The sequence below is a fragment of the Meles meles genome, chromosome 8 (genome assembly GCF_922984935.1).
Source record: "Meles meles chromosome 8, mMelMel3.1 paternal haplotype, whole genome shotgun sequence".
NCBI lineage: Eukaryota > Metazoa > Chordata > Mammalia > Carnivora > Mustelidae > Meles > Meles meles.
In genome coordinates, this window is record NC_060073.1 from 70,164,330 (window position 1) to 70,187,279 (window position 22,950).

At 39.7% G+C, this 22,950-nt stretch overlaps 1 protein-coding gene across 4 annotated transcripts in view; it reads right to left on the reverse strand.

The window, feature by feature from the left end:
• The window catches only part of CCDC90B (coiled-coil domain containing 90B), a 38,332-nt gene extending 23,315 nt beyond the window's left edge, over positions 1-15,017 (reverse strand). For 2 of the 4 annotated variants that reach the window (XM_046014985.1, XM_046014984.1), the window contains exons 1-3: positions 14,517-15,017; positions 8,266-8,385; positions 6,997-7,100 (exon numbers count right to left, since the gene is read on the reverse strand). In XM_046014985.1, coding sequence (XP_045870941.1) covers positions 6,997-7,100; positions 8,266-8,385; positions 14,517-14,616 — 324 coding nt within the window. In that variant the 5' untranslated portion in view covers positions 14,617-15,017. Of the gene's footprint in view, positions 1-6,996; positions 7,101-8,265; positions 8,386-13,619; positions 13,757-14,516 lie in introns of all 4 variants that reach the window. The other 2 variants (XM_046014986.1, XM_046014983.1) reach the window with 2 other exon arrangements.
• Between the last annotated feature and the right edge of the window lie 7,933 nt (positions 15,018-22,950).

Below are 22,950 nucleotides of genomic sequence, written 5' to 3' on the forward strand. Positions count from 1 at the left end.
CAGGGGTACCTGGGTGGCTCAGTAGGTTAAAGCCTCTCCCTTCCGCTCAGGTCATGGTCTCAGGGTCCTGGGATCGAGCCCCACATCGGGCTCTCTGCTCAGCGGGGAATCTGCTTCCTCCTCTCTCTCTCTGCCTGCCTCTCTGCCTACATGTAATCTCTGTCAAATAAATAAATAAAATCTTAATAAATAAATAAATAAATAAAATAAAGAGTCTCCACAACTCTTTTTGGTAGTGTAAAACCGTAAAGTTTTAAGTTAAATTCATTAAATATCTAGATCATTTCCAAATATGACAAAATACTAAACCATTAATTACTAAACACTGGATAGAACTAGGGTGTAGAAAAAATAATTATAAACGTTTATGAAAAAGGAACCTTTTTTAAAAAAATACTTTATTTATTTGACAAAGAGAGAGATCACAAGTAGGCAGAGTAGCAGGCAGAGAGAGAGGGGGAAGCAGGCTCCCTGCTGAGCAGAGAGTCCTATGCAGGGCTTGATCCCAGGACACTAAGATCATGACCTGATCTGAAGGCAGAGGGCTTAAGCCACTGAGCCACCCAGGAATCCTAAAAAAGGAATCATTAAAAAGGAATTTTAATGTGTAATCAAACTGGTTAAGATTAACATAAATTTATTAAAAAAATAACTTTCAATATGAAAAGTAAGCTGGTGCGAGATTAGAATTTAACTTTCTATTAAAGGGACAACGTTTTCTTGGACTTTTGGTTTTTTTTTAAAGACTGAAAGTTCCTTTCTCTTCTAAATATTAAATTTCATAATGATCTTATTCATGCAAGTGCTTTAAAATCTTTTTTGACATTTTTGGGGCACCTGAATAGCTCAGTCAGGTAAGTGTCTGACTCGATTTCAGTTCAGGTCATGATGTCAGGGTTGTGGAATCAAGCCCCACATCCAGCTCTGTGCTCAGTATGCAGTCTGCTTATAGAGTCTTTCCCTTTGCCCCTCTCCCCATGCTTGCATGCTTGCTCGCTCTCTCTCCAAAATAAATAATTTTTAAAAATCTTTTTTGATATTTTTGACAAACTTTTCCAAATCAAATTCTAAATGAAGTCTTTTTGACCTGGTATATTCCAAAGGATTTGTTAAACCAATCAGGCTTATTTGACATGCAAATTACATGGAAAACATTGTCAAATAAATAATATGAAGCCTTCTTTATACTGTATTTGTAAAAGTGTGGCACATGTAGACAATGTCCATTCTGCTTCTGCAAAAATGGCACCTCACTGCCGGACTTTTGTGCTCCTAAGTCCTTGTAACATGGTGACGGTGTACTCCTAAATCAGAAAAATTAAAATGGGTAAGCAATGGTTATAAACTGAATAAAGAGTCAGGTGTATGGGGAAGCTTAAGACAGAGGCTTGGTTCTTCCTGACTCCCTGACAAATTCCATCTTCCATTTTTTGCATACCTTCACCCATGGTAGTACATTTAGATGACTCAAATTACAAATAGGTACTGGGATGAAGACTTGTGGAAAACTACAAGAACAGTCTACCAGCAGGGACTGACCTGTCTGGTCCACAATCACTGGAAAAATTGTTTTGTTTGTTCTCAGACGCTTCAGATCTCCTTTTGGACCTTCTGAATACCAGCAGCCAGACTTCTACGGCCACTTAGTATGGGCTATCAGTGTTCTTGTTCTTGTATGTGTGTTTTCTGGATGAGTTAAAGCCTTTCCCTGCTGCAAGGCTCATGCTCTCACAGTAAAAACAAAACATAACTGTTAAAAAATGTATTTCTCACTTAGGGTGTACTTTCCACTATCTCCAATGATCAAGGCACTCACTTTGTGGACATACATCATAGGGGCCTCAGAAAAAACCTTACAAGCTTCTTGGAATTCTTTTCGTATACAACCTTCTGCTGATTCCCTGTTGTCTTATGCTAGTATGACCAAGCTACAGTAAATCTCTCTGTAATGTCTTATGGTCAAGCCTATCATCAGCAGGTTTAAGAAGTCTTCCTGGATGCCAATTCAAAAGAACATGTCAGTCACAGTCTAGAGCCTAGTGACGGTATCATAACAGGTAACATAAGAGAGGAAGATAGGCTTTGAGGTCTGTGGACAGGGACCAAGTGCCCCTGACTACTGACAATGCTGCAAAACTAAACGATGCTAGAGACTCTAAATGTAATTTATGAGGAAGATAAGTAGCTGACATCTTTTCCTTTACACTGATATTGGCCAGCAAAAATAACGCCTTCATCTGTATCTCCTAATACAGTTGCTAAAGGGGTGGTAACCTCTTCAGTTTGGGCTAAGAAAAAAAATCTGTGTCCCTAACTTTTCATAAGTAGAATTACATTTCATTGGTCAATTCCCACTGTTGAATTAAAAAAAGACCTACCATTGGGGAGCCTGGGTGGCTCATCTGGTTAAGCATTTTTTTTTTTTTAATTTTTAAAAAATGTATTTATTTGTGGTTGGGTTATGTACATTGGGGAGGGTATGTGCTACGTTAAGTACTGTGAAATGTGTAAACCTGACAATTCACAGACCCGTACCCCTGAGGCTAATAATACATTATATGTTAATAAAAGATTAAAAAAATGTATTTATTTGACAGAGAGACAATCACTGGTGGCTCCAGTCAACAAAAGTCCAGGACCAGATGGCTTCACAGGTGAATTCTACCAAATATTAGAAGGCGAGTTAATATTACTCTTCTCAAACTATTCCAAAAAATAAAAGAGGAAGGAAAACTTCCAAATTCATTCTATGAGGCCAGCACTACCCTGATACTAAAAGTAAAGACACCACAAACAAAGAGAACTAGGCCGGTATCTCCAATGAACGCAGATACAAAAATCCTCAACAAAAACACTAGCAAAATGAATCCAATAACATATTAAAAAAATCATTCATCACCATTATTTCTGGGATACAGGATGGTCCTATATTTTCATATCAATCAGTGTGATAACCTCACAATAACAGAAAGGATAAAAATCATATTATCCTTTTGGTACAGAAAAAGCACAAAGACAAAGTACAACACCCATTTATGATAAAAAACTTCAACAAAGCAGGTCTAGAGGAAACATACCTCAACACAATAAAGACCTTTATGAAAAACCCACAGCCAACATCATACTCAGGGGGGAAAAAACAGAGCATTTTCTGTAAGGTGAAGAAAAAACAAGGATGTCCACTCTCACCACTTTTATTCAATATAGTCCTAGCCACAGCAATCAAGTCAACAAAAAGGAATAAAAGGCATGCAAACTAGTAAGGAAAAAGGAAAACTTTCACTATTCGTAGATAACATACCATATACATATATATATATATATATATATATATACACACACACACACTATATGTACTAGTACTAGTATATATATATATATAGATATATACTATATGTACTATATAGATATATATGTACATATATATAGAAAACCCTTAACCACTAAAACTGATGAATGAATTTAGTAAAGTTGTAGGATACAAAAATCAATGTACAAAAACCTGTTGTATTTCCATATACTAATAATGAAACAGCAGAAAGAGAAATGAAGAAAATAGTCCCATTTACAGTTGTACCAAATATAATAAAATACCTAAGAATAAACTTCACCAAGGAAGTAAAAGACCTGTACTCTGAAAACTCTAAAACACTGATGAAAGAAATTCAAGACAACACACAGAAATGTAAAGATAGGGGTGCCTGGGTGTCTCAGTTGGTTAACCATCTGCCTAGGCTCAGGTCATGATCCCAGGGTTGTGGGATGGAGTTCTGCACTGGGGTCCTCCTCATCAAGGACTCTGCTTTTCCCTCTCCCTCTGCCACCCCCCCAGCTCATCGTGCTCCCTCTCTCAAACAAATAAATAAAATCTTGAAAAAAGAAAAAAAAAAAAGAAACGCAGAGATATTCCATGGTCATGGATTGGAAGAATAAATATTGTTAAAATGTCTATGCTACCTACAGCAATCTATACATTTAATGCAACCCCTATCCAATAGCATTTTGCACAGCACTAGGACAAACAACCCAAAAATTTGCATGGAATGACAAAGACCTTGAATTGTTAAAGCAATCTTGGAAAACAAAACAAAACAAAACAAAACTGGAGGTACACAATTCCAGATTTCAAGTTATATTACAAAGCTACAGTAATCAAAGCAGTATGGTAGTGGCACAAAAACAGAACAGAAAGCCAGAAATAAACCCACAATTACATGGTCAATTAATCTCTGATAAAGCAGGAGACAATATGCAATGGGAAAAAGACAGTCTCTTCAACAAAGGATGCTGGGAAAACCAGACAGCTACATGCAAAAGAATGAAAATGTACCACTTTCTTAAACCATACCAAAAATAAACTCAAAATGGATTAAACATTTAAATGTAAGACCTGAAACTATAAAGTCCTAGAGGAGAGCACAGGCAGTAACTTCTCTGAAATTGGCAGTAGCAACATTTTAAAAAGATGTCTTCTAAGGCAAGGGAAATAGAAATAAAAATAAACTATTGGGATTACATTGAAGTAAAAAGCTTCTGCACCGCAAACAGTCAACAAAACTAAAAGACAACATACTGAATGGGAGAAGATATTTGCAAATGACATGTCCAATAAAGAGTATCCAAAATATATAAGAACTTATATAACTTATAACTTATATATAAGACAGTTGAACACCCCCCAAAACCAAATAATCCAATTAAGACATAGGCAGAAGAAATGACAGACATTTCTCCAGGGAAGATACGCAGATGGCCACCAGGCACATGAAAAGATGCCTAATCAACATCATTTATCATCAGGAAAATGCAAATCAAAAGTACAATGAGATATCACCTCATACGTGTTGTAATAGCTAAAATCAACAAGAAACAACAAAGGTTGGTGCACATGTGAAGAAAAAAGGAACATTTCCACACTGTTGGTAGAATGCAGATTGGTGCATCCGTGATGGAAAACAGTATGGAGGGTCCTCAAAAAATGAAAAATATAACTATCCTATAAACTAGTAATCACACTACTGAGTATTTAACCCCCAAAATACAAAAATACTTATTCAATGGGATACATGTGTCATTATGTTTATTGTAGTATTATTTACAATAGCCAAATTACGGAAGCAGCCCAAGTGTCCATCAATTGATGAATGGATAAAGATGATGTGGTGACATATAAAGATACACACACACACACACACACGAATATTATTCAGCCATAAAAAAGAATGAAATCTTGCCATTTATAGCAATATGGAGGTAGAGTAAAAAGGTTAAGTGAAATATGTCAGAGAAAGAAAAACACTATATAATTTCATTTATATGTAGAATCTAAAAAAACAAACAAATAAAAAGGCAAAAACAGACTCATAAAAACAGAAAACTAGTCGTTGCCAGAAGTGGGTGGAAGTGGATTGATGGGTGAAATAGGTAAAGAGAATTAAGAGGTATAAACTTCCAGTTATAAAATAAATAAATCCGGGGTGCCTGGGTGGCTCAGTGGGTTAAAGCCTCTGCCTTCGGCTCAGGTCATGATCCCAGAGTCATGGGATCGAGCCCCACATGGGGCTCTCTGCTCCGCAGGGAGCCTGCTTCCTCCTCTCTCTCTGCCTGCTTCTCTGCCTAGTTGTGATTTCTCTCTGTCAAATAAATAAAATATTTAAAAAAAATAAAAAAATAAATAAATAAATCCTAGAACAGTCAATAACATTCATTGTAAAAACATTGTAAAATATTGTATTGTGACAGATAGTGACTACATATATCATGGGTGAGCACTCAGTAATGTAGAGAATTGTCAAATCACTACTTTGTACACTTGAAACTAATACAACATTGTATATCAACCATATTTCTATAATGTTAAAAAAGTTATTTCTGCAAATTGTAAACCATACTTTTAACAGTACATCACCTGGGAAAGGAGGAATAAAAAAGGAAGACAAATCTTAGTGCCTAAGTAAAAATATCTGTCAACTCCAAAGGGGGGGAATATATATAAAATATATATCTTTTATATAAATATAAAATTATAGGAAGAAAACAAATTCTTAAACACAGTGAATTCATGAATTATGAATTTTATAAATTATTCTACAGTTAAGCTCATTTAGCTTATTCTAATACTTTATATAAAATTATTGCTTTTTCTCCATAGCACCACAGTGACAGCTCTCAAAAATTACTCAACGTGATTCACTCTTCAGTGGCAAAGTAGAATAATTCTACCTACTTCTCAAGACTGTCAGAGGAATTACATAAAATAATTCATGAGAAATCCATAGCTCTGTGCATCTCTCATCCTAAGTTCTTAGTAAACAGCATTATTTGACCTTAAGGATTTATGCATCCAAATTAAAGCATATTAACGAAGTTGTTCCCAGCCATGTTTATGTCCCAGCTTTTTAAGTTGGTGAAGATTAACCAGAACACACATGACTACATGCAAAATGTTTTTATCTTTTAAGTTGGCTTTGTACTGTGGTAGGTTTTCTATGGGGAAAAAGTTATTTCACAATCTACCATCACCACTTCATATAACTGAAATAATGCATCATTTTCTCACATAACAAAACATTTGACAAAATCTCATTCTCTGTGCTACCATAATTTTTTTTTTAATTTATTTATTTGTCAGAGAGAGTGAGCACAGGCAGACAGAGTGGCAGGCAGAGACAGAGAGAGAAGCAGGCTCCCCGCCGAGCACGGAGCCCGATGTGGGACTTGATCCCAGGACGCTGGGATCATGACCTGAGCCGAAGGCAGCCGCTTAACCAACTGAGCCACCCAGGCGTCCCAACTACCATAATTTTATTATGACTCTTCTAACTCCGCTATCTCTTTAGATATTGACTTCACCGAAGAGTTTTGCTTTTTGTTCTCTGGTTCCCTTTGTAGAGTATAAGGAAGATGTAGGTATGTTCAGGAGGTAGGTAGTCAGAGATGCAGTATAAAAAAGACTGTCTGATGAAACTGTCAGAACTGATAATAATGAAATATTACCTGTTGAGCTCGAGTAACCATCTCCTTGTAGATACTATCCAGGCTGATATTTGATAAAGTGGTTAATGTTGATACAATTGTTTCTGCTTGTGCTTTGTCAAATCCTGTAAACAGCAAATATGTATTTATGTTTTTTAAAAAATGCATATCTTTATCAACCTGAACAGCTAGAATAACTTTCCTCATCAAATTATTGTTAAAAAAAGGTTACAATTAAAAATTTCAGATTAGGTTATTCTACAATAGTACTCTATAATTTTAATTTCCCCTGATCCATTTCCCCATGTCTCCATCTACACTGGATATTGCTAGTGGCTTTGATTTTATAATTGGCATTTAAAAGTGAAATGGCACTGCATTATTTATCCTTAAAATTTGCATTTCTTTAGTCAAGTAACTTTACATATATTGCCTATTTATCTTTTTCTGTGAGCTATTTATGGCCTTTGTCCATTTTTCTATAAAATTACTATAATTTTTTTTAGTGATTCATATGAACTCTTTGTATATTAAAGCAATAGGTTCATTGTCATGTATGTTCCTAACATTTCTAACTTTGTGAATGATACCTTTATATATACAGATTTAAGTATTTCAGTAGTCACATTGGTTTGTCTTTTCTGCTTTTGAGTTTTAGGTCTTGCTTCCTCAATCTAAAAGTCTTAAAATCTTCTATATTCTAGTATTTTTAATAGCTTTTCTCTCATTTTTTTATATTTGACTTTTAATCAATCTGTAATTTATTTTTCAGTGAGAGTATCTAATGTTTTTTCAAACAGCTAGCCATGTAATCTATCAATTTATTAAATAGCCCTTCCTTTCCCTAATTTGTAATACCTTCTTTATTGTTTGCTAAAAATGTCTATATGTATCCGAATGACATTCTATTAATTCTATTCCTGTACTATCACATAATTTAAATTACTGTTTCGGTATCTGGTAATCTTTCATTTGTCTTCTTTTTTGCTATTCTTAAATAGTCCTTGCACTTCCATGAGACCTTTAGTATCAGCCTAGAAACTAGTTTTTCTTTTCTACATAATTGAAATCATACTACACATGTAATTTTATGTTTTTCCCCCACTTAATCTGAGTATTTCTCTATCAGTAAATATTCCTCAACACTATTTTTTTTGACTGTAGAATATTCCGCTGTATGGATGCGCTTGTATTTAAAATGACTCTTAATTGTTCATAATAATGGTACTGTCTTCACTAGGTAATTTACTGTGACTGTTAATATTCTTTCAAGAGGTACCCGTTTCTTACCATGAGTTTCCAAATTCTGAACCAGTGCATGGGTATCAAAAGTTAATTTCCTTTGTTCTAAAGGAGTTATGTCCACTTGCCTCATATCATATCCTTCCTTGGTTGTGGTGGTGAAGAAATCTGAAAAAGGAGACAGGTTTCTTCCTTGCATAACCAACACAATTCTGACATTTTAGCTTCTAAGACATTTCTTCTATTTAGCACACAGTTCCAGCTCCTAGGAATCCTATAATTTCAAGGAAGAAAACTGAGTCTTCTGAGTGGCCCTCTCTTTCATCTGAAAAGTTTCTAACATTATTCTATAATGGCAACCACTGCAAAAATATTTCCTTTCCTCCTTTTAGTATTCAGATATATTTTGTTAGGAGTCAGTCGAAAGTTTTAACATAATATATATCAAAAGCTTTAGGGGCGCCTGGGTGGATCAGTCATTAGGCGTTTGCCTTTGGCTTAAGCTGTGATCCCACGGTCCTGGGACTGGTCCTGGGACTGGCTCCCTGCTCTGTGGGAAGCCTGGTTCTCCCCTCTCCGACTCCCTCTGCTTGTGTTTCCTCTGTAGCTGTCTCTCTGTCAAATAAAAATCTAAAAAAAAAAAAAAAAAGGCAAGCTTTGGATATTACTGCCAAGTCTCTCATTACTGGAAGAGTGGAAACCACCCAGCTCTCCCAGGGGCCAAGAAGTCTTTCATAGAGCTACAGTAATTATTTATACCTACATCACCATATAAAGTAGCTTTCTGAACACCCACTCTCTTACATACCCATTTTATTTCTATCCCAGTTCTCAGCTCTAATCTGAAACTGTCTGGTTTGTTCCTCTGAACCAGAATATAAGTTCCATGAAACTCTAAGTTTTTCATCACTGTATCTTCAGTACCTAGGAACAGTGCTTGGCAGATAACTGGGTCACAATATTTTACTGCTGAATCAACCGATGAATTTAATTTTAAATACCCTAGGATATGGATATCAACATAAAGGCCCTAGCAAATTTCTCATTTTTGTGATAAATTGTCCCATTTCAATAAATTCCCAATTTTTAACCTAGACAGAGTATGGTCCTTTTCCATATATTACTGATGAATTTCATTAAAAGGCATTCTTCTTCAGAACTTTGTGTATATATAACTTCATTACTATTATTATGTATTAAATAACAGCTAATTAGTGTAACTATTAATTGATATAATAGGTACTATACTAGATTTTTTTTTTTTTAGGAGATTTTATTTATTTGAGAGAACGAGCGAGAGGGAGCCTGACACAGGGCTTGATCCCAGGACCCTAGAATCATGAGTTGAGCTGAAGACAGATACTTAAAACAGACTGAGCCATCCAGGCACTCCATATACCAGATATTTTATATATTATGAATGCAAGGTGGTATTACCTACAGTTTTACAAAAGAAAACTGAATCTAGGAAAGGTGAAGAATTTTACCTAGAGTCATTGGCAGAATCAGAACTAAGACTCAAGTCTTCTGACTCCAAAGCTCATGCTCTTTCCGTCACCCTATGCTGTCTCTTTTTTATCCTAAATCACTTTATTTATCTAAGTACTTAAAAGATATAGCTGCAACCTCAGGTATTACTTTTCTGCTAGGTGATATAGGGAAAATGTCATTCTTTCCTATGTATTTTTTTCACCCGAATGCCAGGCACAGGGCATGATGTGCAAAACGAGACATAACTGATGTCTTTGCTGACTTTGTGGACTAGTAGGCAGGAAAGAGATATTTAAAAATAGTTTTAAATATAAACTCTAAATTCAATGTTAAAAAAGTAATGCCAGTTCTTTATATTCATTCAAATACTCAGATAAAAAAGGAATTGGATATAAAGGTGGATCAATTTTGCACACATGGACATATACATTAGTACAGTAGTCAGCAATCTTTTTGGCTGTGAGTGCCATCTAGAAGAGTTAAGCAACGTCCCTCTGTGCACCAACATCAGATTTGAGGAAGAGAAAAGAAAAAAATGAGGGAAAAAGAGGGGCAGATTTCAGTAATATTTCTAATAGCAATTGTATTAGGAATGATTAGTACCCACAGTTACCCATCCTTGATTAGAAGTTTAGTATTTCATTTGGGGTTTACTGTGGGGAAGGGGAGATTATATATACACACACACATATGTATATGAATGAATGGCACGATACTGCTTTCACGCTTTTATTTATCCTTAAAATTCTCATGTTATGGACAAGAAAAACAGGTTCAGAAATGCTAAGTAACTGCCTGAGATCTTATGGTGTCAGAGCTAGGCAGATGACTGCACAATGCCTCTTTCTTCCATGAAGGGAAGCTTCCTACTGATACAGGAGAGAGACCAAATAAATACCTAACACTGCTGCAAATCTCTACAGGGTCCAGCTGCAATCTCATGTCCCACTGTGCTCAATTTGGTCCTCTGCTCTCAAGGACTCTTAATTCTTTAATTCCCTTAATAATTCAAGAATGTTCTCCTTCTCTCTGCCTGCTCATATTTATCCTTCAGTGTTCAGTTCAAATGTCTTCTCCACCAGAAAGCCTGCCCAGACTCTTTTTGGTCAGGTGTTTTCTTGTTAGGGTTTTTCACAGGATCCTAGAACGTTACTTTGCCATACCTCAAAATTTACACATTTGTATGATTATTAACTGTTTACTTTTCCCACTAGGCCAGGGATCAGGTTAGCAAACCACAGCCTGCAGGCTACCACCTATTTTTCTAAACAGCTTTACTGCAACACAACCATGTTCATTCACTTATGAATGAAAAACATGAGAATTATCTAAATATAAACTCTAAGTTCAAATGATAAAAAAGAAACAGCCAGTCCTTTTTACACCTACGGGTGCTTTCATGCTACCAATACAAGAAGAGTATTAAGTGACTGTATGGTCCACAATGCCTACGATAACAATCTGGCTCATTGTAGAAAAACTCTGACTACCACTGCATTAGATTACAAGGTCCCTATCAGCAGGAACCACACCTGTTGTTGCTCATCATGGAATCCCCAATGCCTAATACAACCCTGCGTACTCAGCAGACATTTGCTGATTAACAGAAACTGTATTAGGTGTTGTGGATACAATGAAGATCAAGGCAATGGTTTTAAATCATGTGCTATCAAGATACATCTGTAACGGAACAGAGAGGAGACATTTGGTCCTCGATGAGAATAAAGGGTTAAAAAATGGCTATCTGGATGAAATCTTACCATCTGCAGCAATGTGGATGGAACTACAGGATATTATGCTAAGTCAAGTCTATCAGAGAAAGGCAATTATCATATGATTTCACTCATATGGAATTTAAGAAACAAAACAGAATGATAGGGGAAGGAAGGAAAAATGTAAAATAGGATAAAATCAGAGAGGAAGACAAACCATAAGAGACTCTTAACTACAGGAAACAAACTGAGGGTTGCAGGATGGGAGGAAGTTGGTGGGCTGGGGTAACTGGATAGTGGGCATTAAGGAGGACACATGACATAATGAGCACTGGGTGTTATATGCAACTGATGAATCACTGAACTCTACTCTGAACTAACAGAACACCATATGTTAACTGAATTTAAATAAAATTTTTTAAAAATGGCTAGTTATAAAAGATAGACAGTAAACCTTAAAGAGCGGTTATAGTAAACCTTACAAGTAAACCTTAAAGAGGGGTTAGCCAGGCAGGAGGAACAGGATAAGCAAAATTTAAAAAGGCATGAGTGGCCTTTGCTCTTTCTACCTTGGGCTCTATTAACTATGGGGCTGAGGAGAAATAGAGAAGGATCTGTGGAACATTCATTCCTTAGGTGTACTCAAATAGTTATGTAATCTTTGGCAAAGTCCTCATCACCCTAAGTACTAGGTGCTGAGCCACTCAGCACCTAGAGAGCACTCTTCTTTGGAGGGAATAAGGAAATGGAAAAGTTTTGATACCACAGCAGGGCTTCACAAGTACTTCAACTCATAAGCACACCCCCCCGCCCCCAAAAGCACTTTTAAGAATAAGTCTTTGCAAAAAAAAAAAAAAAAAAAAGAATAAGTCTTTGCAAGCAAATTAATAGGTAGAGAAGAGGAAGTAGCCAGAATCACCACCGTTCTTAGCTCAGGATGGGATAACTGGTCCTTGATACTTAAAAGTTCCCAGAACTTATACAATTGTACAAAACCCCAAACCCTTTCTTTTGTATCTATCTTGTACTTTTCTTAAAGTAAGAAACAAACTCTGTTTAAAGACTTAACCAGCATCACAAAGCTGTTGAACTGTGTATCTTGGATTAGCACTCTGGCCTACCTTGAACCAAGCTGCCTCTTTACCAGGAAAGGCCAGATTTTACTTTCCATTAACACACGTAAAATTCTGTCTCATTAAATCTAAGCTACAAGGTTTTTTGATTTTTTTTTAAAGATTATTTATTTATTTATTTGACAGACAGATCAAGTAGGCAGAGAGGCAGGCAGAGAGAGAGGAAGCAGGCTCCCCGCTGAGCAGAGAGCCCGATGTGGGGCTCAATCCCAGGACCCTGGGATCATGACTCGAGCCAAAGGCAGAGGCCTTAACCTACTGAGCCACCCAGGCACCCCTAAGCTACAAGTTTTGTATCAACTTTTGCTAACTTCAGAGAAACAATACTTTAGTGGCATAGCTGGTTATTAATATACATTTCTATAGGCTGGTCTGTTGGCAGGCACTTTGCTAGCTACATCAGAATTACCAGAATTAAGTAACACAGATATCCCTGGGCTCCACCCCTGCGGAACAACTCCATAGTTCTGCAGTGGAGCTTAAAACTATGTACTTTTACGAAGTATCCCCAGGGTTTCTTTTCTGCTACATTTGGGAACCAGTAATGAAATAGGAATCCAGCACTATTAAAACTTAGACCAACTGCATCACCTTCCCATGCCTTCTATTATTTATCTTTAAAAAGGATGTTGAACTAACTAAATGAGATCCTTCCATAGGTCAAGGTCAAGGTTTTTAAATTCCTTCATTACTGACATTAGTCAAGTTTAAACTACACAGTAAGCATTCAATTAATATTTGTTCAGTAATGATGGACACAAATCCTAGTAGGTTTAATGGACCACTTAAGATTTCTCCAAGAAAGATTTAAGTAGGGTAACTCAATAAATGTTAAAAGACATCACTGTTTACTTATTAAATATTTTCTAGTACTTTAAAAGTTCATTCTCCGAAACTGTTCAATATTTCGTTTACATATTCAAATGCAAACACATTATCTCTCAAAATTTACAAAGTAAGATTGAGAATAGGATGATTTCCCAAGGTTCAAAAAATGCTATCTCCTTTTTCAAAAGTCCATCATCATGCCTAAGTAAACTCATCACCTAAATATGTAACCAAATACCTGGTGACAGACACTGGGAGTTCAACAGCAGCCTTACAGATGGGGGAATCAACAACTGCAATCTTACTGTGAAAGTGAAGCAATTGGCAGAATGGCACAAAGTACAGTGGGCACTTGGTGGCTCATTTCCCACGGCACTGAAGATTTAAGACGGTGAACAGAGAATGCTAAGGTTAGTACGAAGTGCCTGTTCTGCAGACAACCTTACAGAGTTTTTCAAAACGTAAGGGGAGATTCTGGAATCATCTTTTAGCATAAAGTCTGACGTCCTTCAGGACACAATGCTAACAAGGGTGCCAACAAATTCAACCCTTACAGGTTCCAGCATTCGCGTTTTGTTTGGCTTTGAATGGCTACTCTGTGACTGCAGAGTACTGCAGAGTTCTAGAAATTACAGCGAAATAAAATTACAGCGAAAATAAAGCTGGCCTGACCTGAAATGCATGCTGTGGTCTACCAAACACGGGGGCTTTAGATAGCACCCCAAAAACACAGCCTAAGTTTGAAAAGGCCACGAAAGAAACCAAACTCTCAGACCAAATTGCTCTTGACTGATCTCCCAGAGGGCGGGGACTGACAGCCTTGTTAGACCGTAAGAAGGAAACAGAGCCTGAGAAAGAAGCCGGGGGCGGGGGAGGGGAAGAACTTTAGTGGCGGAGCCAGGTGGGAACCCCAGGCTCTCAGACGCCCGCTCTCAGGCGAAGGCGGTACTCTACGGGGTCCCTCGCCCTTAGCGCCCCAGTGCAGCCCGGGGAAACCCGGCAGCGGGGTCGCCCGCACCTGGCGGGGCTGGGAGGGGCGTGGCACCGTGGCCTAGGCCGCTCCCGAGCAGGCAGGAACCACCGGCTGTCTCCCCACAGAGTACTCAGGCATCGGTGACTAGGTGCCTCGTCTCACCTCTCCGCAGGGCCGGCGAAAAAACCCCGCCGAGGCTCGAAAACCGGAGGCCCTCATTGCCCTCAGAACACAGTAGCTGCCGAACACAACGACTCCACATTTCCGGTTTTCAGCTGCCGGGAGGTGGCGAAAGGCGGGGGGGGGGGGGGGGGGGGGGGGGGTTGGATGCTGAATCACGCTCAGGCTTTCGGGCAAGGTAGTTCTGGCACCGCGAGGATGCTGGGAAGTGTAGTTTTCCGACTGCCCCACAAGCCACCACCAGCGGAGCCTCCAGTCGCGGTCCCGCAGAGATGGGCCTCTTTAAAGATGGACCCACAGCTCACGAGCATGGTTCACAGCGGCTCCGCTCCTAGCACCGTCCCTTCCCAACCAGCGCACGGCGTTACCGCCCTAAGAAAGCGGGACCGTGTTTGAGACCTTCCAATGTCCGTTTCCTAGCAGTGAGGGACAGCTCAACAGCAGAGGTTCCCCGGGAAATCCAGCGGCCATTACCCGAGAGGGAGTCACATCCTAACGCCGGGCAAGCTGGGACTTGAAATCCTCGTCCGCTGAGCATTCCGGGAGATCGCGCAGAAACCTGGGATATGTAGTCTAACGAGGCCTTCATTCATGTTGCTTCATGGCCTACTGCTTCGCCCTCTTGTGTGTAGGAGGACGAACTTCAGTTGGTTTAGTCCCGGTCTGGAGGGAAACAATTTCTGTTTCCAGAGTGAACCTGATTTTCACCACTTAAGCCCTTTGAGACCTGTTACTGCAGACTTTGTTCCACAAAGTAAAAATCCTGAAAATAACAACACACAGTAGTTGTGGGGTTCAAATACTCTCATATATTCTTTGTAAATTCTAAAGTGGTCCCAATAGTTAGGTTTTAGTGGCTTAATTATTCTCACAAGGATGTAAACAATTACCCCTGGATTTTCCTACTTGTTTTCAAAGCTTTTTAAGTATCAGCTGCGTAACGAGCGCCATTCTAAGCACTGAGGCCCAATAAAGGAACACTTGATTCCTGTCAGCAAGGGTTTTAACAGGCAATTTATAGAGAAGGCTATTAAAAAATTGAAGGAAAAAAAGGAAAGGTTTAAATTCACCAGGAATATGAAAAAAGCAAACATAAATATATACCAGTTTTACCTATTAAAGTTAAAAAAAGTTACCAATGCCAGCAAATACGCAATTAGAAAGGGTCACCCACACTGCTGGCAGGAGTGTGAGTTAGTACAATACATTCGGAAAGCAATTATAAAAAGTGAATAGCCAGAGGTTCACTTCTAAAAACCTACCCTAAGCAAAAGTAATCATAGCTATAACAAATATTTTTTGAAATTATAACCTATGGAATGTTATTTATAATAGTAAAATTTAAAAATAATCTAAATACTCAATGTGATTCAGCAACTTGCACAAATGCCTCAAATTGGAATACTATACAGTCATATAGTTGGAATTATTATTCAAATGGGAATATTATACAGTCATGGAATATTATATAATCATTAATACGATATAATTATTTTAAAAATTCTTTACATATACATACATAGATTAATGATATATACATATGTGTATGTATATCCCATATGACTGTAATTCTGTCAAATGACATGATGATCACTGTTCTGGAAGAGCTCACAGACTACTGGAAGATATAGACCAGTAAGTGGGACCAAGATGTTTTTAATTACCTTAAGCGATGATTATGGAAAAAAGTGTACCTTTTTGTATATCCACACTTATTGGTTATTATTTACATTACTGTAAAACTCCACAACAGAAATAAAGTGTTGATTAGTCAGGTGACCAAAGCAGGGCTAATCATACTCTTTCACGGAACTCCTGTAGAGACCCATGTCCTTGCTCTTGCCCTTGTAGTTCTTGTTTGTATCCATGATGGTAGAGACACATCTGTCACTGCTTTCTCCAACACCTGGCATATCGTCTCGCCCCTAATGAGCCTTCAGGAAAGATGGGTTTTTTTTTGTTTGTTTTTGTTTTGTTTTATATTTTTTATTTATTTATTTGACAGAGAGAGAGAGAGAGATCACAAGTAGAGCAGCAGACAGAGAGGGGGAAGCAGGCTCCCTGTGGAGCAGAGAGCCTGATGCGGGGCTCGATCCCAGGACCCTGAGACCATGACCTGAGCCGAAGGCAGCGGCTCAACCCACTGAGCCACCCAGGTGCCCCCAGGAAAGATGTTTTGAATGAATCAATAAATGTTTGAAATATAGTCATCGTTTGGTGAGGTGACCTGATAGACTGGAGCATCGGAGTCATTTGGAAGAGCGGGTGGAATTGGGGGAGATAAAACTGAAAATAAGAAGAAAAAGACCAAGGAATTGGGCTTGTATGATAGACTCTCAGGAGATTTTGAATGTTTTTTAGCCCAAACTGATAAAAGCTGGTTTGAGTACCTTCCCAGGAAACAGTCTTCGCCATTCGCTGGGTCAGGCTTATGAATCATTGCTCCTCCCAGTGTCTGATGAGGTGATCTGGCCATGAGAAGTGCTCTCTCTCTGTAAGCAGCTTGATTTAGCCACACCTGAGGCCAGTAACTTAGCAGGGAAGTGGGTCCTACCTTCTTCATTGTGAAGGGACAATTTTTTGCTCTTATGAGCCCCCAATTTAAAAATATCTTACACTCTTTACCAACCACATATATGAAGTCATTATGTATTTTCCTATTTTTGATTATTTTAGAATTTTAGATAACTAGCATTTAGTGAGTAGGAGATACGCAGTGCTGCTCCAACACCAAAACTGGTAATGTCCTGAAGGACGAAGCACTTGCCAGTATTTTGTTTTGTTTTGGCTTGGTTTTTGGTGGTTTTCAGTTTCATCTTCAGTGATGCTACAATTTCCTTGGGCATTGTGAAATTCCAGGTCCCTCATGAAGACCCCAGTAGTTTTCCTTCTGAGGCTCAGAGGTCTGGGAACCCAGGTTGGGCATAATTGCAAGAGATGGTGAATGCAGCTCTGCTGACCTCAAGGAGAGAAGATGCAGCCTGGACTGCTCCCCATATGGGTCCTTTTCTCTAGGAATAGGTGATGTGAAGGAGCCCTCATGTATTTTTTTAGAGCAGGTGAATGAGGCTTTGGGAGACAGATGCGACCCAATGAGATCCTCTTCCTTCCTTAGTTTACTTTGAGTTTTTGACACTAGAGGGAGTATGTGGACAGGACAGAAGACCATCTTTGCCCTTGTTTCTACAACTAATTTTGTAGTTTTTGTATAATGAGTCAGAGGAGCCCATTGTCACAAAAGTTTTGTGCTAGTTTATGTGCTTTTAAAAATATATTATTAATTTAATTAATATACTGTATTTAATAATTAATATATTTAATTTAATTAAAAATATTTATTAATTTATTTGAGAGAGAGAGGGAAGGGCAGAGGGAGAGGGAGAGAGAAACTTAAGCAAACTGTTCACTGAACTCAGAGCTTACTTGGGCTTGATCATGACACTTCATCGACTGAGCCATCCTGGGGCCCCTGTGCTAGTTCATGTTAATATCACATTTCTCATGGCTTGAAAGTGACTACAACCCCCTACCCCCACGGCTCTGAGACCTTCTTTTCCTGATTATACTAAGGAGCTGGCAATGACAACCAATGACAAGTTTCTTAATTATAGTAAATCAAGAAAAAGATTAAAAGGAAAGAAAAAGAGAACAAGAATTGTTAAAACATTACTGTATTTTGCAATGTGACATCATGCCTGACAGTGTCTCTCACTGGTTATTCATTTATTCCTTCAGTTAATCCTTATGGAGTACTATTGATGATGTCAGGCACTTTGCTAAGCCATAAGGATCCAGACATAAGAGCCAGTGCTGCCTTCTGATTGCTATCAGTCTAACTATGATCAATACTATGATGAAGGAGAAAGGTGCTGGGGCGTCTGGGTGGCTCAGATGGTGAAGCACCTGCCCTCTGCTCAGGTCATGATCTCAGGGTCCTGGGATAGAGTCCTGCATCCGGCTCCCAGCTCAGCAGGGAGACTGCTTCTCTCTCTCCTTCTGCCTCTCCCCCTCTGTACTCTCTCAGTCTCTCTCTCTCAAATAAGTAAATCTTAAAAAAAAAAAAAAAAAAAAAAAAAAAAAGGAGAAAGGTACCAAGGAGAAAAGTCCCTTACACCAAGGGAAGGAACTCCTGATACATGGAACTTGCTTCATCTCTTCATGGGAGCTCGCTCAGTCCTCTACATCAGTACCTTTGAACTCCTTAGCAATGCCATGAGTGAGGCAGTGTTGCTCCTATTTCACAGATGGGAAAACTGAGGTTCAGAAGGCTGAGGTGACCTGTGTCCCACGTCACAGAGCAAGTAAGGGGTCAAGCTTAGAATTGAACATACTGCTCGCGGTGCAGAGTAGTCACACTGTCACTCACCCCTCCACCGCTGCTGTTCATGGCGCCTGGGACACAAACTCTGAAATCATGGCTGCTATTAGGGACACGTGGCCTCTCCTCCTCCAGGAGGCTATTCTGCATCCTTTTTCATTTGTTCAAGAAAACAAAATCTCTCATACAGGGGTGGCAACTAGGTTTCATCTTCATGACGACTCTCTTGGACTGACTGCTCGGAACAGAGCGTTGAGTGGTCTGAGGCCACATCCTGGTGTGGTATGAAGAATGCCCACTGCTACGTCTGCCACGGATGCAGGAAAGGGAAGGGGCCGCACAAGTGCCGTTTCTAGTACATCAAGATCCTGCACCAGTCACGACGTTTCCCACGACACCCACCTCCACCCCCAACACCCACTGTGCCCACTTTCTCTTATTTCTTCCCTTCCCAGCAGGAATGGTTCCTGTCCATTTAATAATAGCTTCAGTTGCCTGAGCAGGTAATGGGTTCAAGGCACTTGGCATATATTACCGCCAGGCCTCACAACAATCCTGCAAGTTTCAGCGAGGTTCAGTGACTAGTTCAAGGGCACACGAGGAGTAAGTAAGTAAGTAAGTTGAACCATGAACCAAAAGGTGAGTTTTACTTACATTTTGTGGTGGGCCTTGAGTACCTTCCTATTTACTGTTTGCTTAAATGCCTCACAACACCCCCAGGAGGTAGTTCTCTGGGTTTACAGCTGGGGGAGGCAGAGACCCAGAGGAGAGGAGCTGGCTGCAGAGTGGGGGAGCCCTCCAGACTGGAGTTCAGGCCTTCATTTGCTGCTCCTCCCCTCCCCCTGCCGAGAAGAGCCCTGGATTGCACAGGGCCTTTGCACAGAGCTGATCTACGTCACCATGGGGAGACTCTGGGGGCCCCTGATTAATTTTACCCCTTCATTCTTACTCTGTTTCCAGCTCTTCTCATCAAGAAGGTCTTTCTTTGATTGGTGGCTCCTTCTTCTGTCACCTAGCCTCTTTCCTTTTAAAAAATATTTTTTTGAGGTGAGATTCACATAACACAAAATCAAGCATTTTATTTTAATGTTTATTTGTTTGTTTGTTTGGTGGGCAGCAAAGCAAGGTTTATTGAGCGTTTTGAGTGACAGTACAAAGCTCTGGAGGAGGGAGGAGACCTGAGAGGACTGTCCTAAAATTAAGCATTTTAAAGTAAACAGTAGCATTTATTACATCTGCATTATTTTACAACCACCACCTCTATCTTGTTCCAAAATGTTTCCATCCCTGCAGTGTAAACCATTGATGCAGTAAGCAGGCTCTCCTCACTGCCTGCTCTCCAGCCCTTAGCTACAGCCAGTCTGCTTTTTGTCTCTGTGGCTTCATCTGTTTTGGGTTTTTCCTATAAAATCAATTGCATTTTACAACATGCAGCCTTTTGTGTTTGGCTTCTTTCATTTAGCCTAATGTTTCAGAGTCTCGTCCATGCTGTAGCAGATCAGTACATCATTCCTTTTTATGGCTGGATGACATTTTTTGGATGTACATACCACAATTATCTATTCATCCACCGATGGACATTCAGGCTGTTTCTACTTCGTGACTATTGTAAAGGGTGCTGCTAGGAACATGTATGCACATGTGTTTGAGTATCTATTTTCAATCCTTTGGCATATACCTCGGAGCGGAATTGCAGGGTCATATGGCAATTCTGTTCAACTTTTGGAGGGAAAACCCATTTGTTTTTGAAGCGGATGGGGAATTCGTTGTAAAATAGATAGACATGTGCTTTCAGAAGACTCAGAGATGAAAAGGGGAATCGTCTACAGATTAACAGAACCAGGGTGGCTAGATATGAAAAGATGAGATGTGGCGAAGAAACTCCATTCCTCCAAAGAGCTATGGGATGTGTGTGAGGTGAGGGGTGAAAAGTAGCCTGAGGTACAAAGCCTCAGTGGGGGTGGGGGCTCTCCTCAAGAGGGCATCTCACCTGGAGGTGTTGCCCCTTCCTCTCATACCCAAAGGATGTTTGTGACACTGCCCAGCTCCAGGAAGTTGCAGAAAGCCCAGCAGGATTGCAAACCTCGTTAAATGTGAGCATTTTATGGATATTTGCATTGTCATGTTAGGAATTATAGCCATAAATGAACCATAAAAATATTGTTACAGCGATTCTATCAGAACTTGAGGCCTGAACTTGGAACTACTACAGAAAGAGAGACTGAGAATTCTCAAAACCTCAACACTAACAGATGGCCATTGAAGGCAGGTATGTGTGGAACGTGGGCTGTGTGGCCCTAGGAAAGGACCATAATGCAGAATCAGGACAACAAATGAGGAACTGCTGGGCAGGAAGAGGGCGGAAATACTTCTTTAGATCTACCTGGCTAAGGTTCAGGTGGTTTCACTGTTCCTGAAGATACCTTCCTATCCCAGTGTGGTGGTTATAACTGGTTTTATTTATGCTTTAAAAATTTGCATAGTAATTTCTATATGTTTTATTTGATGGGTTAGGTTTGTTTATTCTCAATTTTTGTGGCCACTATTAAGGTTCCAAACTCCGAATCATGCAGAGCAGATTCTGATGTCCAGAATGGGCAGGCCTGTTAGGCAGTTTACATATACAAATATGTTGTCCGAATCCAGGTGTCTTCTGGATTCAAGTCCTTGATCCAAACACTATTTATGTTGCCACCTTGGTCAAATGGATGCCAAGATGTCAGTATGATTTCTGATAAGATGGCCAATCTTAAGTTGATGGGCACGTGCAAAGGGTTCAGCTCTTCTGGTTTAAATTACCCAGACGCTTGCCTTAGCTCACTCCTCACTACAGCAGCACAGTACAAAAGATAAACATCAGAAGTTACGTCTTTTTGGAGAGGAAGGCGCATTCCCATCTGGATCTGAAATCTGAAGCCGGCGGTCCTCAAACATAAGCAGTTTCTTTACAGAAAGTTCCAACAAGGAGGAGAAAATCTTGGAACCAATCTCGCTTTTGCCTACAAAATGATCAAACTGTAATTATCACATTTAAGGGGTAATTGTTCCAATTGTACCAGAATGGGATGCTCCAGCCCTCTTTCTTCAGCTGACACAAATAGAACTGCTCTGAAGATGGAACGGTACTTCCAGAACAGCTTGCTTTGAGCTTGTTCTTTTTATAGTGACTCTCGGGTCAGGGAGAGGTGCCGTGTGGGCAGGCCCAAAGGAGTCTGCTGGGGTGTCGGCCTCTGAAGCTCTTCCCTCTGCCCAGCCAGGCTCTCTGATACTCCCGTGCAGCCACAGACGCAGACCCCAGAGTAGCACCCACATTGACCTAAAGCATTAAGATTTGCACCTTTCTTCCATCTGTACCCCAATGTTCATAGCAGCAATGGCCACAGTTGCCAAACTGGAAAGAGCCGAGATGCCCTTCAACAGACAAATGGATAAGGAAGATGTGGTCCATATATACAATGGAATATTATGCCTCCATCAGAAAGGATGAATACCCAACTTTTGTATCAACATGGACGGGACTGGAGGAGATTATGTTGAGTGCAACAAGTCAAGCAGAGAGAGTCAATTATCATATGGTTTCACTTACTTGTGGAGCATAAGGAATAACACGGAGGACATTGAGAGATGGAGAAGAGAAGGGAGTGGGGGGAATTGGAGGGGGAGATGAACCATGAGAGACTGTGGACTCTGGGAAACAAACTGAGGGTTGGGGGGGGTGAGCCTGGTGGTGGGTACTAAGGAAGCCATGTATTGCATGGAGCACTGGGTGTGGTACATAAACAATGAATCTTGGAACACTGAAAAAATAAAGTAAAATAAAATAAAATAAAATATTTGCACCCTTCTTGTCAGATAGCAGGACTTGACCAGGAGGCCTGATAGTTCTCAGATCTGCTGCAGGGCAGGTGAAGGGGGAAGGGGCGGCTCTGCTCTGAGTTACTTTCATATGGGGCAGGATCAGGACAATAGTGCTTTAAAAATAGGGACCCCAGGAGATGAAAAGAGGAAAAAAGGATGGATACTATCACATGCTGAGCCACTGCTATGTTCTAGGCACTATGTAGGCAGTTTCTCATATGTTACCTTAATTAGGTAGCA